This window comes from Dinoponera quadriceps, unplaced genomic scaffold (assembly GCF_001313825.1).
Source record: "Dinoponera quadriceps isolate SergipeBrazil2010 unplaced genomic scaffold, ASM131382v1 scaffold717, whole genome shotgun sequence".
NCBI lineage: Eukaryota > Metazoa > Arthropoda > Insecta > Hymenoptera > Formicidae > Dinoponera > Dinoponera quadriceps.
Window position 1 is genome coordinate 341040 of NW_014555639.1, and position 15221 is coordinate 356260.

The following is a 15221-nucleotide window of genomic DNA, read 5'->3' on the forward strand; positions in this document are numbered from 1 at the left end:
TTCATTGCGATATAAACGATAGCTACAAGTTTATTCATTTTAATCAAGTTTAATAAGTTTCTTTCGTCGTTTTGTTCTCCAAAACCTGCAACGTCTAGAACCATGGCAACCAACCACTTTCACGTTTAACACTAACAAAATTATTTATAACTTTATTAATATTGAAGACAATAATGCGTAGATATAATTGTATATATGCAGAGAAAATAGTTTTCTTGGATTTAGTATATTTGATTTGGGTTTGTTTAGTATAAACAATATAATTTAACATCAAATATTTTATTTTTATGAAAATATTTCATTAGAGCAAACAGTGTTGTTTGATGGAAAAAAAACATTATTTAGATGAAATAATATTTTAGTTTTCTATAAAAAAAAATTTATTTCATTACATATTAAATATTGTTTCATAGAAACGAAGAAGTTCTTTAATATTTTTCTAACATAGTTACTTCTTTCGAATAATTTATTACTTGTGACAACATGTAATGTCTGGGTGAAAATATAAAAGAAATATTTTGTGTAAAGATATGTATTGTTTGAGAAACCAAACAATCCAGTTTGTTGAATCAAACATCCGTTTATTTGTTCCATTCCGAAAGTCAAATTTGTTTCAATTAAAGAAATTTCATTAAATCCAAAGGAACCTTCTCTGTGGGCTCAAAGCAAAATTAAACTTCAACATCGCATGTCTTACGGCTTCTTCAAGAACAGTTCCGAAAAAATTACTTAATTAATCAAGCGAAACGTCCCAAACGAGAATATCCCCTTAACATTATTCCGCGACCGAGAAATAACGGCCGAGCCGCATCATATACGAATGAAAAACGAGACTGGTGTTCGCCCGAAGACAGACAGGAAGAAAGAAAAAGAAAATGAGAAGAAACAAGAAATAGATGGAAAAGAAGAGAGCAAAAACGACCCCGGTAGCAGCGCAGAATCAGTGCGTGCAGATTTCCTCTGCGAATGCGTCAACGTATGGGTTTATCGTTCGTGAAATTGGCCCGCGATGCCGCATCGCCGTCGGGACGAAGAAAGTCGTCGGAGAGAGTATCGCGCACGTGATAACGACCGTTAAATATCGGTTTATTCGATGGACGGTGCGTGTGATCGCGCCTCGTGATTTTCAGAGCAGATAAGATCATAGCGAGCGAGCGCGCGCGCCGATTGCTGGAAATTGCAGCGCCGCGCGCCCGTAAATCATCCCGATAACAAACTGTGTGTTTCTGTTGTATGAACGCTCGTTTGAGCACGGCCGTTTGCCACACCGTGTTGCATCGATCTCGCCGAAGTATTCAGCACGTATTTCGAGAACGCCACCTTAATTATGCGGATTTGTTATTGTTTTCACAACAGCCGTTTTCACCGGCGAGCGTATTTTTTCTCCTCTTTTCTTTCCTTCTCTCCCACCCTCCCTCTCTCTCTCTCTCTCTCTCTTTTGCATAGTACTCAGTACAGTGCTACGCGCGAAAGCCATTAGCAGCCGTTTGACCGGCGCAAATTTATTTCTCCATGAATCTGTCGCGTCAGCGCTTCGCGCGAGCGGATAATCGCCCCGTACGTACGATCATGCGCGATAACGAATCGTAATCGTCCGCTCGGTTGCAATCTGTCGCTTTTGCACTCGGATCTCCCGACGTTGTCTCCGGCTTTGTAGATCGATATCGATCGGCGGCGTCCTGAATTCGGTTCCCTCTCGGAAGAGAGATGACTCGTTATAGATAGCGATTAACGCCGGCCGACGTTAATGGCTCTTATTATACGCTTTGAAAACGATTTTCTCGCAGACGCACTCATCGAGATAACGCGAATGGAAAGTGACCCGGGTTCGTCGTAAACAATTTCGAACTATATACCTAAATACCTAGATACGCAAACTGTGGTTAATCGCAACCGGAGGAAAATCCGCTGCGCAGGTTGCAAGGATCATTTGAAGCTGCAACCGCCGGCGGATGGATTATTAGTGGCCCGTATGTTTGCCGGGCGTGACTAAAAAAAAATGGATCCCGAGGAGATCATCAGCAACCGACGTCTTCGTCGTCGTCGTCGGTTGCTCCGATCTTGTGTTACGTGCTTCACACACCCGCAGATTTCTAATTTCTTCTCCCGCGGGTACATCGGTGGAGAATTTATCGCCGACTGTTACGGCGAAATGCAACATTCGATCGCGCATTCAGGCGGAACTCGCGCGTCCCGAGTGCGTTCAGATGGCTCGGATAAATATGTAGCAGAAAACATGATGTGGTGCAGTCTGCAATGCTCCGCTGCGAGAGCGGGATGCTCCGACGTGGAAGAGGGAAAGAAAAAAAAAGCGACTAATCGATATTTTTGAGGCAGTTTTTCTCGACGGCGAATCGACGAGCAGGCGGAGTGAAGTGAAACCGGATGGCGCTTTCTTTCTTTTCTCACCACCGGACGTGTCGATCGACGTCTCGATCGCGGGTAATTAAGAAGTCGATTAAAATCGGTCGTTTTCACGTCGAGGCATCTTTTTCTCTCGCTGTTTCGCTCTTATTCCCCCTCTTTTTCTCTCTTTCTCAGTGTGACGGAGTTACTCAGCAGGGCAGTGAACATTAAACGACGTTCCAATGACATAAGAAGACCGCACGCACGCATATGTAATCTCGTAAGATAATCGAGAAAAGAGTGGATCCGCAGCAGGAAATACGAGTCAACGCGTGTATGTATTACGGGCGATCGTAAATAATAAATGAATCATTTATATGACTGATTCTTATCAGCTTCTGCTTCAGTTGTGCGGTATATTTTCTTAGTCTGCTGTTTGTACGTAAGTTACTCAATTCATTATATCATTGATGAAAAAGAAAAGTTTTGTCTCTATAGACAAATAGCAAAAAGAATTAGCCGATATTTTTATCATTAATGTTTTGCCTGTAGATGCAAAGCTTTGATTCTTCAATCAATGTCTCTATAGACAAAATTATAATAAAAAATATAGGCAATCTTATTTTCTTTAGTCAAGATCATTCGAATATAATATAAATAAAATATAATAAGTGTGATAAATAAAAAATAAAAATAAAAAATAAGTATATATAATAATATAATGCATTCCTATATTTACAATATTATGTTTATATTTGGTTTTAATGTCGCGTTCGAAATTAACATTTATCACTTAGATAGTTAAATAAATTTATAGGAAAGTCTTTCTTCGGTAAATAATGAACTTATGAAAGGGCCTCTTAATCGCCACTGAAAATCTGGTACTTTGCGGGCGAACTATCTTAAGCATAGGAACATTAAAAATATAATTTGATTTATTAACCTCCTAATCTGGTATTCAATCAAACTGTGACTTGACTCTGGCGATAATAGTCGCACTCGGCACGAAGCAAGTCTCGGCGCACAGCCAATCAGCGTAAAAGAGGATTCACCTTATATTTACAATAAGAATGCGATTGTCAATTGGTATCATTTTGGGATAACCTACTGAGAAACCTGAGAAATTCATTTAGTTGAATCAACTCAATTCTCGTTTGGCTATACGATAAACACATTTTTTGGTTGTAATAACCAAAGTTTAGTTGTCTAAACCAAAGGTTTGGTTCTCTGAAGTTCCAGAAGTTGCAAACCTTCAGTTTAGACAACCGAACTGGTTATTACAAAATTTTCTTTGCCCATAGTCAAACGAGAATTTCATTGGATCAACTAAATGGGCTCTCAGTGTATATCTTGGAGCAGCTTTTGACGCTCGGAACCTGCTGCGTACCCCACAAAATCTGGGAAAAGTCTATTCGGATGCGAACTTATCTAGAATCCAATTCGTAAATCCAGGAGAAAACGATCGCCTCGTCTTCCCCACCAGACGGAGAAACGGGCAGGAAGGGGTCGCGGGGAATCTCCGTGACGAGCATGACCATACCTCCGCGTCGTCATCGGGCCGAATATCAGCTCGGTGTAAGCGGAAAGAAGCGCGTGTCGGTCGGCAGGAGGACGTCGTGGCTCGCGAGATGATTTCCGCCCCCTGATGCCGGCGCGCTCACCACCTTCCCCGACTCCCTTTCTCTTCGCGGGTTCACCCGCGGGAGCCTCCTTCTCGTCCGCACGGGCAGGCGGCGTGTACCGTTCCGCGGTGCAGCTTGACACATATATCGGTACTGACAATTTAGATCATAGTGTTTACCGCGCGCTCGCTCGCGCGTATATATCGCCGACTAGCCGGTCGGAGCTCATTTTTCACGGACTGCCGATTTTCCCGGCAACTGAAGCGTGCCCGACGTGCCGGGTATCCGCGCCGTCCGCTCGGGTTTGTCGTCGCGGAATCAACGGCGGATCGGTTAGTCCGCGGTTGCTCGTTGCACCGTTCGCTCCCTCTTGCCACTTCGTGCTCTTCGACACAGGACAGCGACGGATAGACACGCACACACACACACGGCCACGACGCATCTTTACCGATTTCGAGCTTCTTCCGTTCGGAAGCGAGGCTGACGACGACGAGGGCACGAGAGAGCGTAGGAGGTATGTCGGGGACAGCGCGGCGGCTGTGACCTCCCGGAGAGAGAAGAGAGCGCCCATCGACTCGCTCGGATGTCTCTCGGATTCGAGGAAACCCTCGCCGGGTGCTCCGTGACCCGGACGACCCGCCAGCGCGCCGAAAGCGGCTCGACGATGTAATAAAGCCCCAGCTGACAAAGCGAGAGACAGCGAGAGAGCAAGAGAGAGAGAGAGAGAGAGAGAGAGAGGACGTGGACGATAACCGCGAGAGCAGACTCCGCCAGTTGGATTTCCGGCGTGAGCCCGCTCTTCATGAACGTGAGGAAAGATGCTGTCGAGAGTTAGCCTGATCGCGATCCTGCTGACCTTCAATTGCTTGATCCGCGAAATGGAGTGCACGAGGTCGCCGGAGAAACGCCACGAGGAAGACGACGTCGTAGCAGGGAGGAGGGTCCTCAGGTACACGCCCGTTAATGTCACGTCGGAAAGCCCACTCCCTCTCACTTCTTCCTCTGACAACGACGCCAAAGACAAGCTGGCCCAGGTGGACCTTGAGGACGGGCATTCTAAGACTGAAGTGAAGGAACGAGGTAACTCAATCGGTTCCGGACCCCTTGCGCGATCCCCGCTCTCATCAACGTCGGGCAAGCCTCGACCTGAGTTTTTCAGCTAGTTCTCTCTCTCTTTCTCTCTCTCTCTCTCTCTCTCTCTCAACTCACTCACTCATTCTCTTCGGGCGAAATTTAAAAAATTTCAAGATCGTAAGACTTGAGCTCATGTTCAGATACTCTATAATCGATACGAGAGCCGTGTCTGAAAAGGAACTTGAGACGATCTTAACCCTTTCGGTACATTTGACGAGTGAGACTCGTCATCTGCTTACTTGGGCATAAAATGTATTACATTTACATATTAATCCATATAGCGACAAATTAAATCCGTCCCATGGGCATAAAAATCTTAAAATAATTCAGTACTCAAAGGGTTAATACAAATATAAGATGTCTATGAATATCGCCCTGAGTTTGTTTATATAAACTTTACAACTTTCACAAAAACTCACACGCTGAACATTTATATCATCTCGCAAAAATGACATACACTGAGAGAAAAATATATTTGATATTTATAGCTATAATATCGTAACTATATATTGTAGTAATTGAATTATAATCAGGAGAACCAAGTTTTACAATCTCTGTAATAATAATTAAAGATAGTACCATTCGACATATTCCCGAAGTTTCGAAACTTCGGTATAATTCGACATTTGATGACGGGGACGGAAAATTCGAAATCGAATTATTCGAGGTTTCGAACTCTATTCGAAGACTCGAAATATCGAAGCTGTTGATAGGATTTTGGAGAGCATAACAAAATGCTGCAGTTGCAAAGTGTTAGTTTAATCCAGATAATATTAAGATATTCTAAGACGTAGAAACGTTCTCTAGATAACAAGATATCTAAAGGACATCTTTGAGACATATTTTAGACATACGTGTTGTTTGGGTCAATATCTAGTTCGATTCTGAGATTGTATTTGTCTTTAAAACAAATTAAATGAAGGAGGCACAAACAGTAAACAACCAAACTTATTTTTATTTTAATAAATGCAAATTTTGCCATGATATATAACAGTATAATACAAGAAAAACATTCTTCAAGACAATAAATATTATTTACTACATCTACAGAACAAGCACACGTCTAGTTCGTGAAGTCTCAAATATTCAGACGTTCAAATATTCGAATACCCGAATGTTCGAATTTTCACAGTTAAAAATCTCATTATTCGAATATAATGTATCAAAAGTTCTGTAATTCGAAGCTTCGAAACTTGAACTATAATTTCTAAACCTAATAATAACTATACATATCGCCACTGCTATTTTTATGATTGAAACCAAAAAGGAGGATACAATTGAGGTCAAAAGTAACGAAAATTTCCCTCAGTGCAATAGGTAATACGTCGCCACAGCAGTCGCGTTTGGTCCTCCGGAAGGTCCGTTATTCTACGTAGTTGAAAACACTTGAACTCGTGTTAAGGTCTCGTCGTTGAAGTAGAAACGGGCACAGGACGCGTTTATTAACTCTGTCTCGTTTTCGGGCGCCGCCATGACGCTTCATAGTCGCGCGAAAAACCGTAGTCGCCGAGACGACATGTCGAATTGTCGTCGCGAGCACTCTTGATGAAGCCTTGATGAGCGATACCGTTGTATAACGGCGGACCCAGAGATCCGTCTTAGGTTCCTCGATATCGCGTTTGTCTCTCGCCGGCGAAACGCCGGTGAATGCGCGCCGTAAATACGCGCCGAATATTCACACGCTCCGGCGAGAGACGCGGTGAGTCTCGTCCCACGGTAGCCGTCAATGGAGCAACGGGCTGTTCGACCACCGCGCGTGCCCTCCAGCCAATTTGCATTCCATTCGCGCACTGATTACGTCGTCGTATCGCGTGCGATGCCGCATTAATATCGAGAATATCGAATAACTGCAGCGCGCCCCGCCTCAGTAGCTCCCTCTCCCCCCCGGTAGTGGAGATTGTTATTACCACTATTACTACTACCACTATTGCTGCTGTTAATACTATACTGGCGTTATTACGTTCCTACAATTTAATGAATTTAAACGGCCGGAGATGCGGTCGATCGATCGTGGATTTAATCGCGTATCGCTGCCTGTGATTTCCAGACCGACCGCGGAATCGCAAACGACGGATGGATCGCACGATGATGGCGTTGCTGATGGCGTATAAGCTGAAATTCATCGCCCTGATACCAACGATGATCGGGGGCCTGATACTCTTGAAGGGCACGACGCTGCTCGCCGGGTTCTTCTTCGCTCTCTTCGCCACCGTTCTCGGACTGAAGGTGCACTGACGACCAGGTCTGACGAGAGATTCGCGGAGGAGACAAAGAGAGAGGTTAAGAAAGGAGAAATAAAAAGAGAGAAAAAGGGGAAAGAGAGAGAGAGAGAGAGAGAGAAGAGGAACACATCGAGAGATGAACGAAGAAGTGAGAATGACGTGATGACTTTATTTCGTAATAATTTACAATCAGGTTAGACTAATGTAATTATGTCGTCCATGATCATCAAGCGAGTACGCAGCGAGCCTGTGTGACCACCGGGACCGAATTTATCATCGCGTCTCGGGTCGAAACGTACGCGCACGCATGTCGTCTCGCAACACGTATTTCGCGCAGTCGCATCGCCGTGCACGTCGCAGACGCTCTTCGTCAATGTCCTCCGGGGTCGCTGCTCAAGACGATGCACGACGGGTGCGACGATCCGCGTCTCCCGTATTACCACGATCATTACGAAGTGAACGTCACGTCTCGAAATGTAACATATGAGTTATACATATACGAAGTTATCATTAATAAATGTTGACAATGGAATCAGCAATCTCTTACTCGCTACCGTGTCTACCGTGTCTCGAATGGCGGTTTCTTCTTCTTCTTCTTCTTCTTCTTGCTTGCTTTCTTACTTCTTCCTTCTTTCTCTTTTTCATTCTTCCTTTTATTATTGTGTCATTTCGGCGTTGCCCCCCGTCGTCGTCCTTAATCTACTGAACACACGATCACACCATTCTGTGATACGCGAATGTTGATTCAGATGCACTCGCGTGGCGACCCGAGCCGAAATTTTGGCCCTATGTTAAACCTTTAATTCCACGACACGGCAAGAGCCGAGATAGCAAAATGTACAGTAAAAAGAAAGCATTCGGTATTTGTGTAAAATCGGTCCTTGTACAAACTTTTGTGTTAATTTTTTTGCGTATTTGTGTGTTAATTTAACATATGTATATATATTATTTAAATTTACATGTTTTGTTTTGAATCGGTATTCAATATATGTAAACGTTAAACTAATACATTTTACATACTTCATTGCCGACCTTAACGTATTAAAATTACGTTCATTTTTGACATAATATTTCTGTTACTTTTCAACACGTCCATTTTATGTTAAATTAACACACAAATTTGTATGAACCGTTTGAGACATGTGAAATACGCTAAATTCAACACCAAATCTTTACCGTGGGTCTAACTTTAATTCCAATAATACTCTTACTTCTCGGCCATAATTAATATCTTAAATTCCTGTTTCCGCCGTTTCAGCGTCGAAACAAGTCGTTTAATATATCCACGTGAATTCAATAATCGAAAAATCGGAAGCATTCGTAACTTCGAGATAGCGTGAAAACTCTTAATCTGTAGAATTAAAGGTTCAAGAGAGAATTTGACAAGCGTGCAGTACCGTCAGAGTAGATTTTTATTAGTCTATAGGTCATCTAGGAGCAAACTATCCTTAAGAGCGTCAAAGTGGCATCAGGATCCCGACTCAGAGAGCGCTCGCCCCACACGTTTCCTACATTCTGCGCGCCGTATGGTTAATTCGCGAGTCCCTACCATTGAAATGAATACTCCTTCGACTCTATACGCGTTGTGCGTCGGTGTGTGCTACCACTAATAAATAAATAAATCAATACGAGTCACATCTCTCTCTCGTGCGCTGAGAAGCGACTGCAATTTCGGCCGTTGATAAAATAAGAGCGACGCGACACGCTTTTCCTCGGCTTCGTGAGGCCGATCGCGTTTCGATTGTCGATACCAAAAGGAAGATGAGAAAAAAAGACGAAGCACTCGGGCACCGTTAGAAACTCGCGTGCGTGGAAATGGCTCTCTCGCTATCATTTCGATGGTTTATTTGCGGCAGTCGGCGATGCGGCGGAGAGACGCGAACATCTGTCGTCGCGCGCGGCTCCTGTTGTTTCGCGCAACACGACTGAATCGCGCGCGACGCCACGCTGATCCGCGTGTTTTCTTCTCCTTTCCTCTTCTTCCTTCTGTCTTTCCTCTATTCTTTTTGAATTTCACGCTATAATGTAAATTGCATGCGCGCACGCTGCGTCGAACGGAAAAACACCGTTAATCCGAGAAAACGAGAGATTGCAGCGCATCGATGATTGCCCGGAAAGCGATCAGAAAATGTCGAGGCTTCTCGAAAATTGACACGGTCTTAGGAATTTGAAGTGGTTCGCGTTCATTCGAGTTTTCTCTCCTGGATTTCATTCCCCTGAAATTTCTTTTCTCCTTTTCACTCTTCCGCGTCTCATCAACGCGTTCGCTACTAAGTTTTATTCGGAAAAAATTCCCCACCCTCCACCCCACAGACCACTTTGAATGTTTGTTTTTTTCTTTTTCACGTGATCGTGTAAAACAAACTTGGTTTGATAATGTGAACATGGGAAAAGAAAATTTTATACGCAAGCAACGCCGATCTGTCTGATGAAAGATCGTTGCGTCACGTACATGTCACGCCAATAGCGAACGTATTGACACGTTCATTACTCAGCCCACAGATCTTTTCGTATTTTCTTCCTCTTTTTTTTACGCAACTGTGTAAATTTAGGTCGATATTCGTAGACTAAGTTCACTCTCAGATGCTGTAAAAAAAATTCCAGTTATTTTGGGCACCAAACATACTCTTTTTTCATTTTTAACTGGAAAAATATTCAGGAGAAATTTTTATAGTAAATATTATTAAAGTATCATTATTATAATAACCTTACATGTGTATTGTTATTTACTATAAAATATCTTTGGCGCCGAAAATAACTATAATTTTCTATCTGTATACAAAGCACCTAAAGATGAACTTAAGACGATCTTAATTCTAAGATCTGGCTACACTGAAAAGAAGTGCTATACCATTCAAGTATTTACTTAATCTCCAAATAAAATAGTTACTTCAATATTCCTTGGCAAATACTTACTAGGAAGTAGAAACATAATTGACTGTATAAAATATGATGTTTCCTTCGTATAAATCGACATTTACTTGTACGTGTTAAAACAATTGGGACAAGTATTAAATTCATGATATCGGAAATATCAGAATTTTTACACAATATTTGTTGGATAGAAAGATCTAAATTTGAAACCATTAGATTTCTTCGGTGGAAAAGAAATATTACATAATTCTAATAAATACTCTGTTAAATTTAAAACCACTTTACACTTACATCTAGTAATTCCTTTACAAATTGAAATATTACTGCGTTGATGTAAGTATTTACCTATTGAAAAAAAAAAACCAAGTAGGAATCCACATGAAAAACCCATATAAAAGCTCAACGTTTCTCAACGAATTTCCCATATAAATTTGTATCGATTCCTCCGGAAACTCATCTGAATTCTTTTAATAAGCGTATACACAAACCGTCAGAATATACTCAAATTAATAAAAACATTATTCGATTTAAGATGCTGAAAAGACAAGTAATTACATTTACTTCATTCTCGCACTTTTTTTCTATGTACGAATACCGTCCTCAGTTTGCAGTATGAACGAAGAGAGCAATCAATTTCTCCGTCACACCTATGCGACGCCGGTCTCTCACGAAGAGATCGTCACGTCACACACGTGTGACGGCGTGATCGGCGAACGTGTGATCTCCAATCATCGATGCGCCTCCGTCGTAACACTCTCGCTCACGATTTGCACGAGTTTACGCGCTTGAATCCGCCTCGATGTGCCTCGACGTCGCCTCGAATGAGCGAAACCGTCGCGAACGAGCAGTCCCCGAGAGAGAAAAATGGCGCGTTTCTTTCAGCTGCTTCTCAGCATACATACACAGGCGGTGCATCGTCTGTCCGCGATAGTCTGTCCCGAGAATCTCGCCGTCCCTCAGTGCTTCTGCCGCGCGTTGTACGCCAAGGTCTGAGCGTACTCGCGCTCGGCTTCCGTGATCGCCGGTGCTCCGGTTCCCTTCAGACTCCTGTCCCAACCGCCGCCACCTTGCTGCCAGCTGCCGTGATGGTGGTCGCCGCCCTGCTTCTGGCTGAGCAGCTTCTTCAGGCCGATGATGAGCGACAGCACCAGGGCGATCTTGCTGATGATGAGAGCTTTGCCGGCCAAGAGGAAGAGCACGCCCAAGGCGATCGGCACGATGGCGGCCAGCTTCATCGCCATGCCCATCATCATCATGCCCATCATCTTCTTCATCTTGCCGCGGCCCTCCTCGACGCTGCGCTTCAGCTCGCCCGACGTCGTCCTCGGCAGGCTGATCCGCACGTTGAAGCTGTTCATGAGCGCGGCCACGCGCTCGAACAGAACGTCGTTGAGGATCTCGTCGGCGGCGCCGCCGTTCGTGCGCGCCAACGTGGCCTCCAAGTCGGCGCTGCGCGAGCTCTCCTCCGTCGGGACGGCCAGCCGCACGAGCTCCAGGTTATCCCCGAGCGGCAAGGTTTGTATACGACCGAGCCTCTCGAAGAAGGCTATCGCTTTCTTCTTCAGGCACGGCGACACCGGTACGTTGCGGTGCTGGCACTCCTCGTAGACGCGGTAGAGCGCGCGGTAGCCTCGCTCGAGGAAGCCGCCGTCGTCGCCGGCAGCCACGGCGCAGGCTGTCAACAGCAGCAGCACACACTTCGGGGACGGTCGGCCCGTCGTCATCTCGCCGGCTACGAGTAGGCTTCTCGCGATCCAACGATTCACCCGGGTGCTCTCTTCGTGCCACGTCGACCACGCGAGACACTCGGGAATCCGTCGACTCGGAGATGAGAACGGAGGAGCGCAACCCACGGGCTGGGATTGATCCTCGACTAGAGAGAACTGGCGGCAGGACGAAGTCTCCGGGCCGATATATACCACCGGGCATAGCAGCCGGTGGCATCCTTCGCGCAGGGGCTGAGGGGGTGTCGCGAAGACGACGCGCACGTGACGACGACTGCGCGACCTCACGTGTGTATGAGTGAGGTATAATCCTCTCGGTCTCTTCTCTCACCGGCCCCCTTCGGCTCCTCCTCGTCCTTTCATCCTCCTCTTTCTCTTTCGGCGCGCTAGGCAGCTGCCGCGAGCAGGAAGCCGAGCGGGGGGAGGAGCTGGCAAAAATTCTCATGCTGGTAGCGCGCGCCCGGAGGAGCTCCATGTGACCCTACCTGACACAGAGACCCACTCGCGCCGCTCGAGATCAACGCCGTTCAGCGGCCACGGCGATTCGTCCGTTAAATTTCGCCGCTGCGCTATCCTCGAAGAAACCGGCGAATAGCTCTTTGTGTAAGCGTGCGCGCGCCTGTCGGGAGCGCGGAGTACGTCGATGTGCGCCCCATCATCGAGATTCGTACTCCAAGGAGGAGAGGACGGAGAGGGAGCGCTGTGGACCGTATTGGTGTACCTGGCACCGTGACCCCCGTTGACCCCCGGCGTAACGTGGGGATGTTAGAAACTGGTTCCAGGTCGCGGACGGCTCGTGACCTTCCTCCTATCGCGCGGTATCTCTTCTTCCGCTTCTCCTCCTCGTCGCCGCGAGGAGTGGGTGAGGATTATCGGCCTGCATGATCTACTTTCCCTGCGCGCATCGGCCGATCATTCCCGCGCATCACGTTGTTCCCCGTCGTGTTCGCTATCGTTGTTCCCCGTGGAGAAGCACGGGGGATGAGGAGGGAGGAGCAGCGAGGAGAAGACAACCGGGTCGACGACGCGTCGTTGGTGATGATGCGCGCCGGTCTTCGTTGAAGCGCGTTTCTTTCGCAAAGACAGCGTCTCCCTTCAGTGTGTAATGAAGAGAGATTAGTGGAGATTTAACTGCTTCGGGATTTTTCACATACCACGTGGTGGAGTAGTAAACGAGAAATGTTAAATCGATCTTTCGAAAATTGATTTTATGGGGATTTCATAAACATTACGACGCAATTAGTTACTTCTTCTTCTTATGTTAGGCCTTAAGACCTCTGTTCCTCTCACATATGCTTGTGTTGATTGACAGAATGTTTGAAAAATGTTTTTAAACTGTCACTTGACAATATAATATTTCTAAATATTAAAATTATGCACTGAGAAAAGAAAACTTAAACATTTATTTGTGAAATATAAGATTCATCACGTAGAAATAAGTGTTCATTTAAATATGGCGAAATACAATTTTATTTTCCTAGCAAGTAAACCGGTTAATAAAAAAATTTTGATATATTTCACAAAAATATATATTCCGTCATCGCAGTCAAATTTCTTTCTAACCAGTAAATATCGAAGAAAGTGTCACGAAGTGAAACATTTGCTTCGCAAATTTAAATTTATATTTCTCTTTTACTTCAGTCTAGCGTGGAAATATTATTTTTAATGCTTGAATCAAATATTGTTAACATTGTGGCGTCGTATACAACATTAAGAATGACATATTTGGAAACGTAACATATTATAAAAAGTGTCACTGCAGTAAAATTATGTTAATGATGTCTCTCTTACTGAGATCATTTATACGATAAGTGCAGAGGCATATACTCGTATAGGCGCAAAATGAGCAATCAGCAGAGAATAAAAATGAGAAAAGACACGAATGTACTTGGAAGAGAAGGGGAAAGATAAAATGACACTTTTAGCACTCAAGTATCCGAAACAAGCTTAATCTTCGTGCCTCTCGGCGGTTCCGTCGATTTGTGCGCGAAGTTGACTCATTCACTCACTCTCAAAGGAGAATCATTAACGCGGTTTTCGCGGCCTTCCGGACCGGACGAAAGCAAATGCGCATTGATTATCGGGAGGTAAGCATTCACGCAAACTCGTGGGATTTTATTCTCGTCGCTTGTTCCTTCAAAACGAATGCGCACGTTTTTGTTAGATGAACGGTAACGTTTCGTTCCAAATTTATCGGCAGTGCGGCACGCAAAGCGAGACGGAAGAAACTGTAACACGAGCCTCTCGCGGTTACGCGATCACGAACGCGTGGTACTGTGTTCTCCGCGTTGCGCAACAGCAAATTTACAGTCGCTCACGGCGCCTCACTTTTCCGCAAATCGCACCTTGATTACGTATGCGTATCATCATACGTTCGCGTGTTCGTTTTCGGCACGATAACAATCATCGCGAAATTACCGATAAACGCCCTGCTCGCGGCGCGCAATTAGCTGATTTATCCTACCTGATAACCGCCGATATCCGAACACGCACATATCGCGATTACATTGAAACGCTTGTTAGCGGATGTTAGCGGAGTCGAGCGTCGAGTAACGAGTTCTGTTCCCGGGCGATTGTAAGCTCCCAAGCTGCTCCTTCAGAGAGATCAACGCGGAAACCGTACATGGGAAGGTAAAGGAAATCGCAACGCACCCTTCGAGAAATCTCTCGACGTCTCGAGAATATTAATATTGACCCATTGAGGATTCCGCATATTCGGAGTTTCCAAGAAAGAAGAAAGTATATCTCGCTTTACTCGGGTCGAAATTTGAATACTACATACTTTGACGCTCTTCAAAATTGTTTGAAGCTTACTTAGGTATCCTAACAGATCATTAGGTGGACTAATGGGAACCTACTTTGACTGTACTACACGTATTAACTACTCTGTTTTTTTGAACCTTTAATTTTGCAGATTTAATTCTAATGCTATCTTGAGGCTATAAATGTTTTCGATAATTCGATGATTAAATTCATGTCAGTATTCAAAACAACCTATTTTGACAATAAAAACTTATTTAAGGCATCTTATGGAAATTTAAGGCATCATCTTGGTCAATGTAAGAGTAAATTATATCATTAGAATCGAATCTATATATTTTGTTATTTTAACTCTTACTGTATTGCAAAATTAAAGCTAAAGCCAAAATTTTAGCTGGAATATCTTGTTATGCAGAAAAAAAAATATTAAAATCGACTAAACATAATTGACTATTTTTCAGCCGTTTATGAATCAAATAATATTTTTATCAATTTAAATACATTTTAATAATTTGTAGCAGATACTTACTTGAACGTAA

The 15221-nt window shown here is 44.4% G+C and overlaps 2 protein-coding genes across 2 annotated transcripts; one reads left to right on the forward strand and one right to left on the reverse strand.

Moving 5' to 3' along the window:
* Positions 1-4786: 4786 nt before the first annotated feature.
* On the forward strand, positions 4787-7337 carry LOC106744994. Its single transcript, XM_014620188.1, has 2 exons — positions 4787-5048; positions 7150-7337. Exons 1-2 carry the CDS (start codon positions 4787-4789, stop codon positions 7335-7337), a joined length of 450 nt encoding a protein of 149 aa, XP_014475674.1.
* A 3817-nt stretch (positions 7338-11154) lies between these two features.
* Positions 11155-11922, reverse strand: LOC106744950. The gene has a single exon (XM_014620134.1). The coding sequence runs from the start codon at positions 11920-11922 to the stop codon at positions 11155-11157; it is 768 nt and encodes a 255-aa protein (XP_014475620.1).
* Between the last annotated feature and the right edge of the window lie 3299 nt (positions 11923-15221).

Bases quoted from the DNA above. Each gene is read 5' to 3' on its own strand.
- LOC106744994 (XM_014620188.1), top strand. From the start codon at position 4,787: ATGCTGTCGAGAGTTAGCCTGATCGCGATCCTGCTGACCTTCAATTGC. The intron at 5,049-7,149 runs GTAACTCAATCG...TGTGATTTCCAG, and splicing joins GACTGAAGTGAAGGAACGAG to ACCGACCGCGGAATCGCAAA.
- LOC106744950 (XM_014620134.1), bottom strand. From the start codon at position 11,922: ATGACGACGGGCCGACCGTCCCCGAAGTGTGTGCTGCTGCTGTTGACA.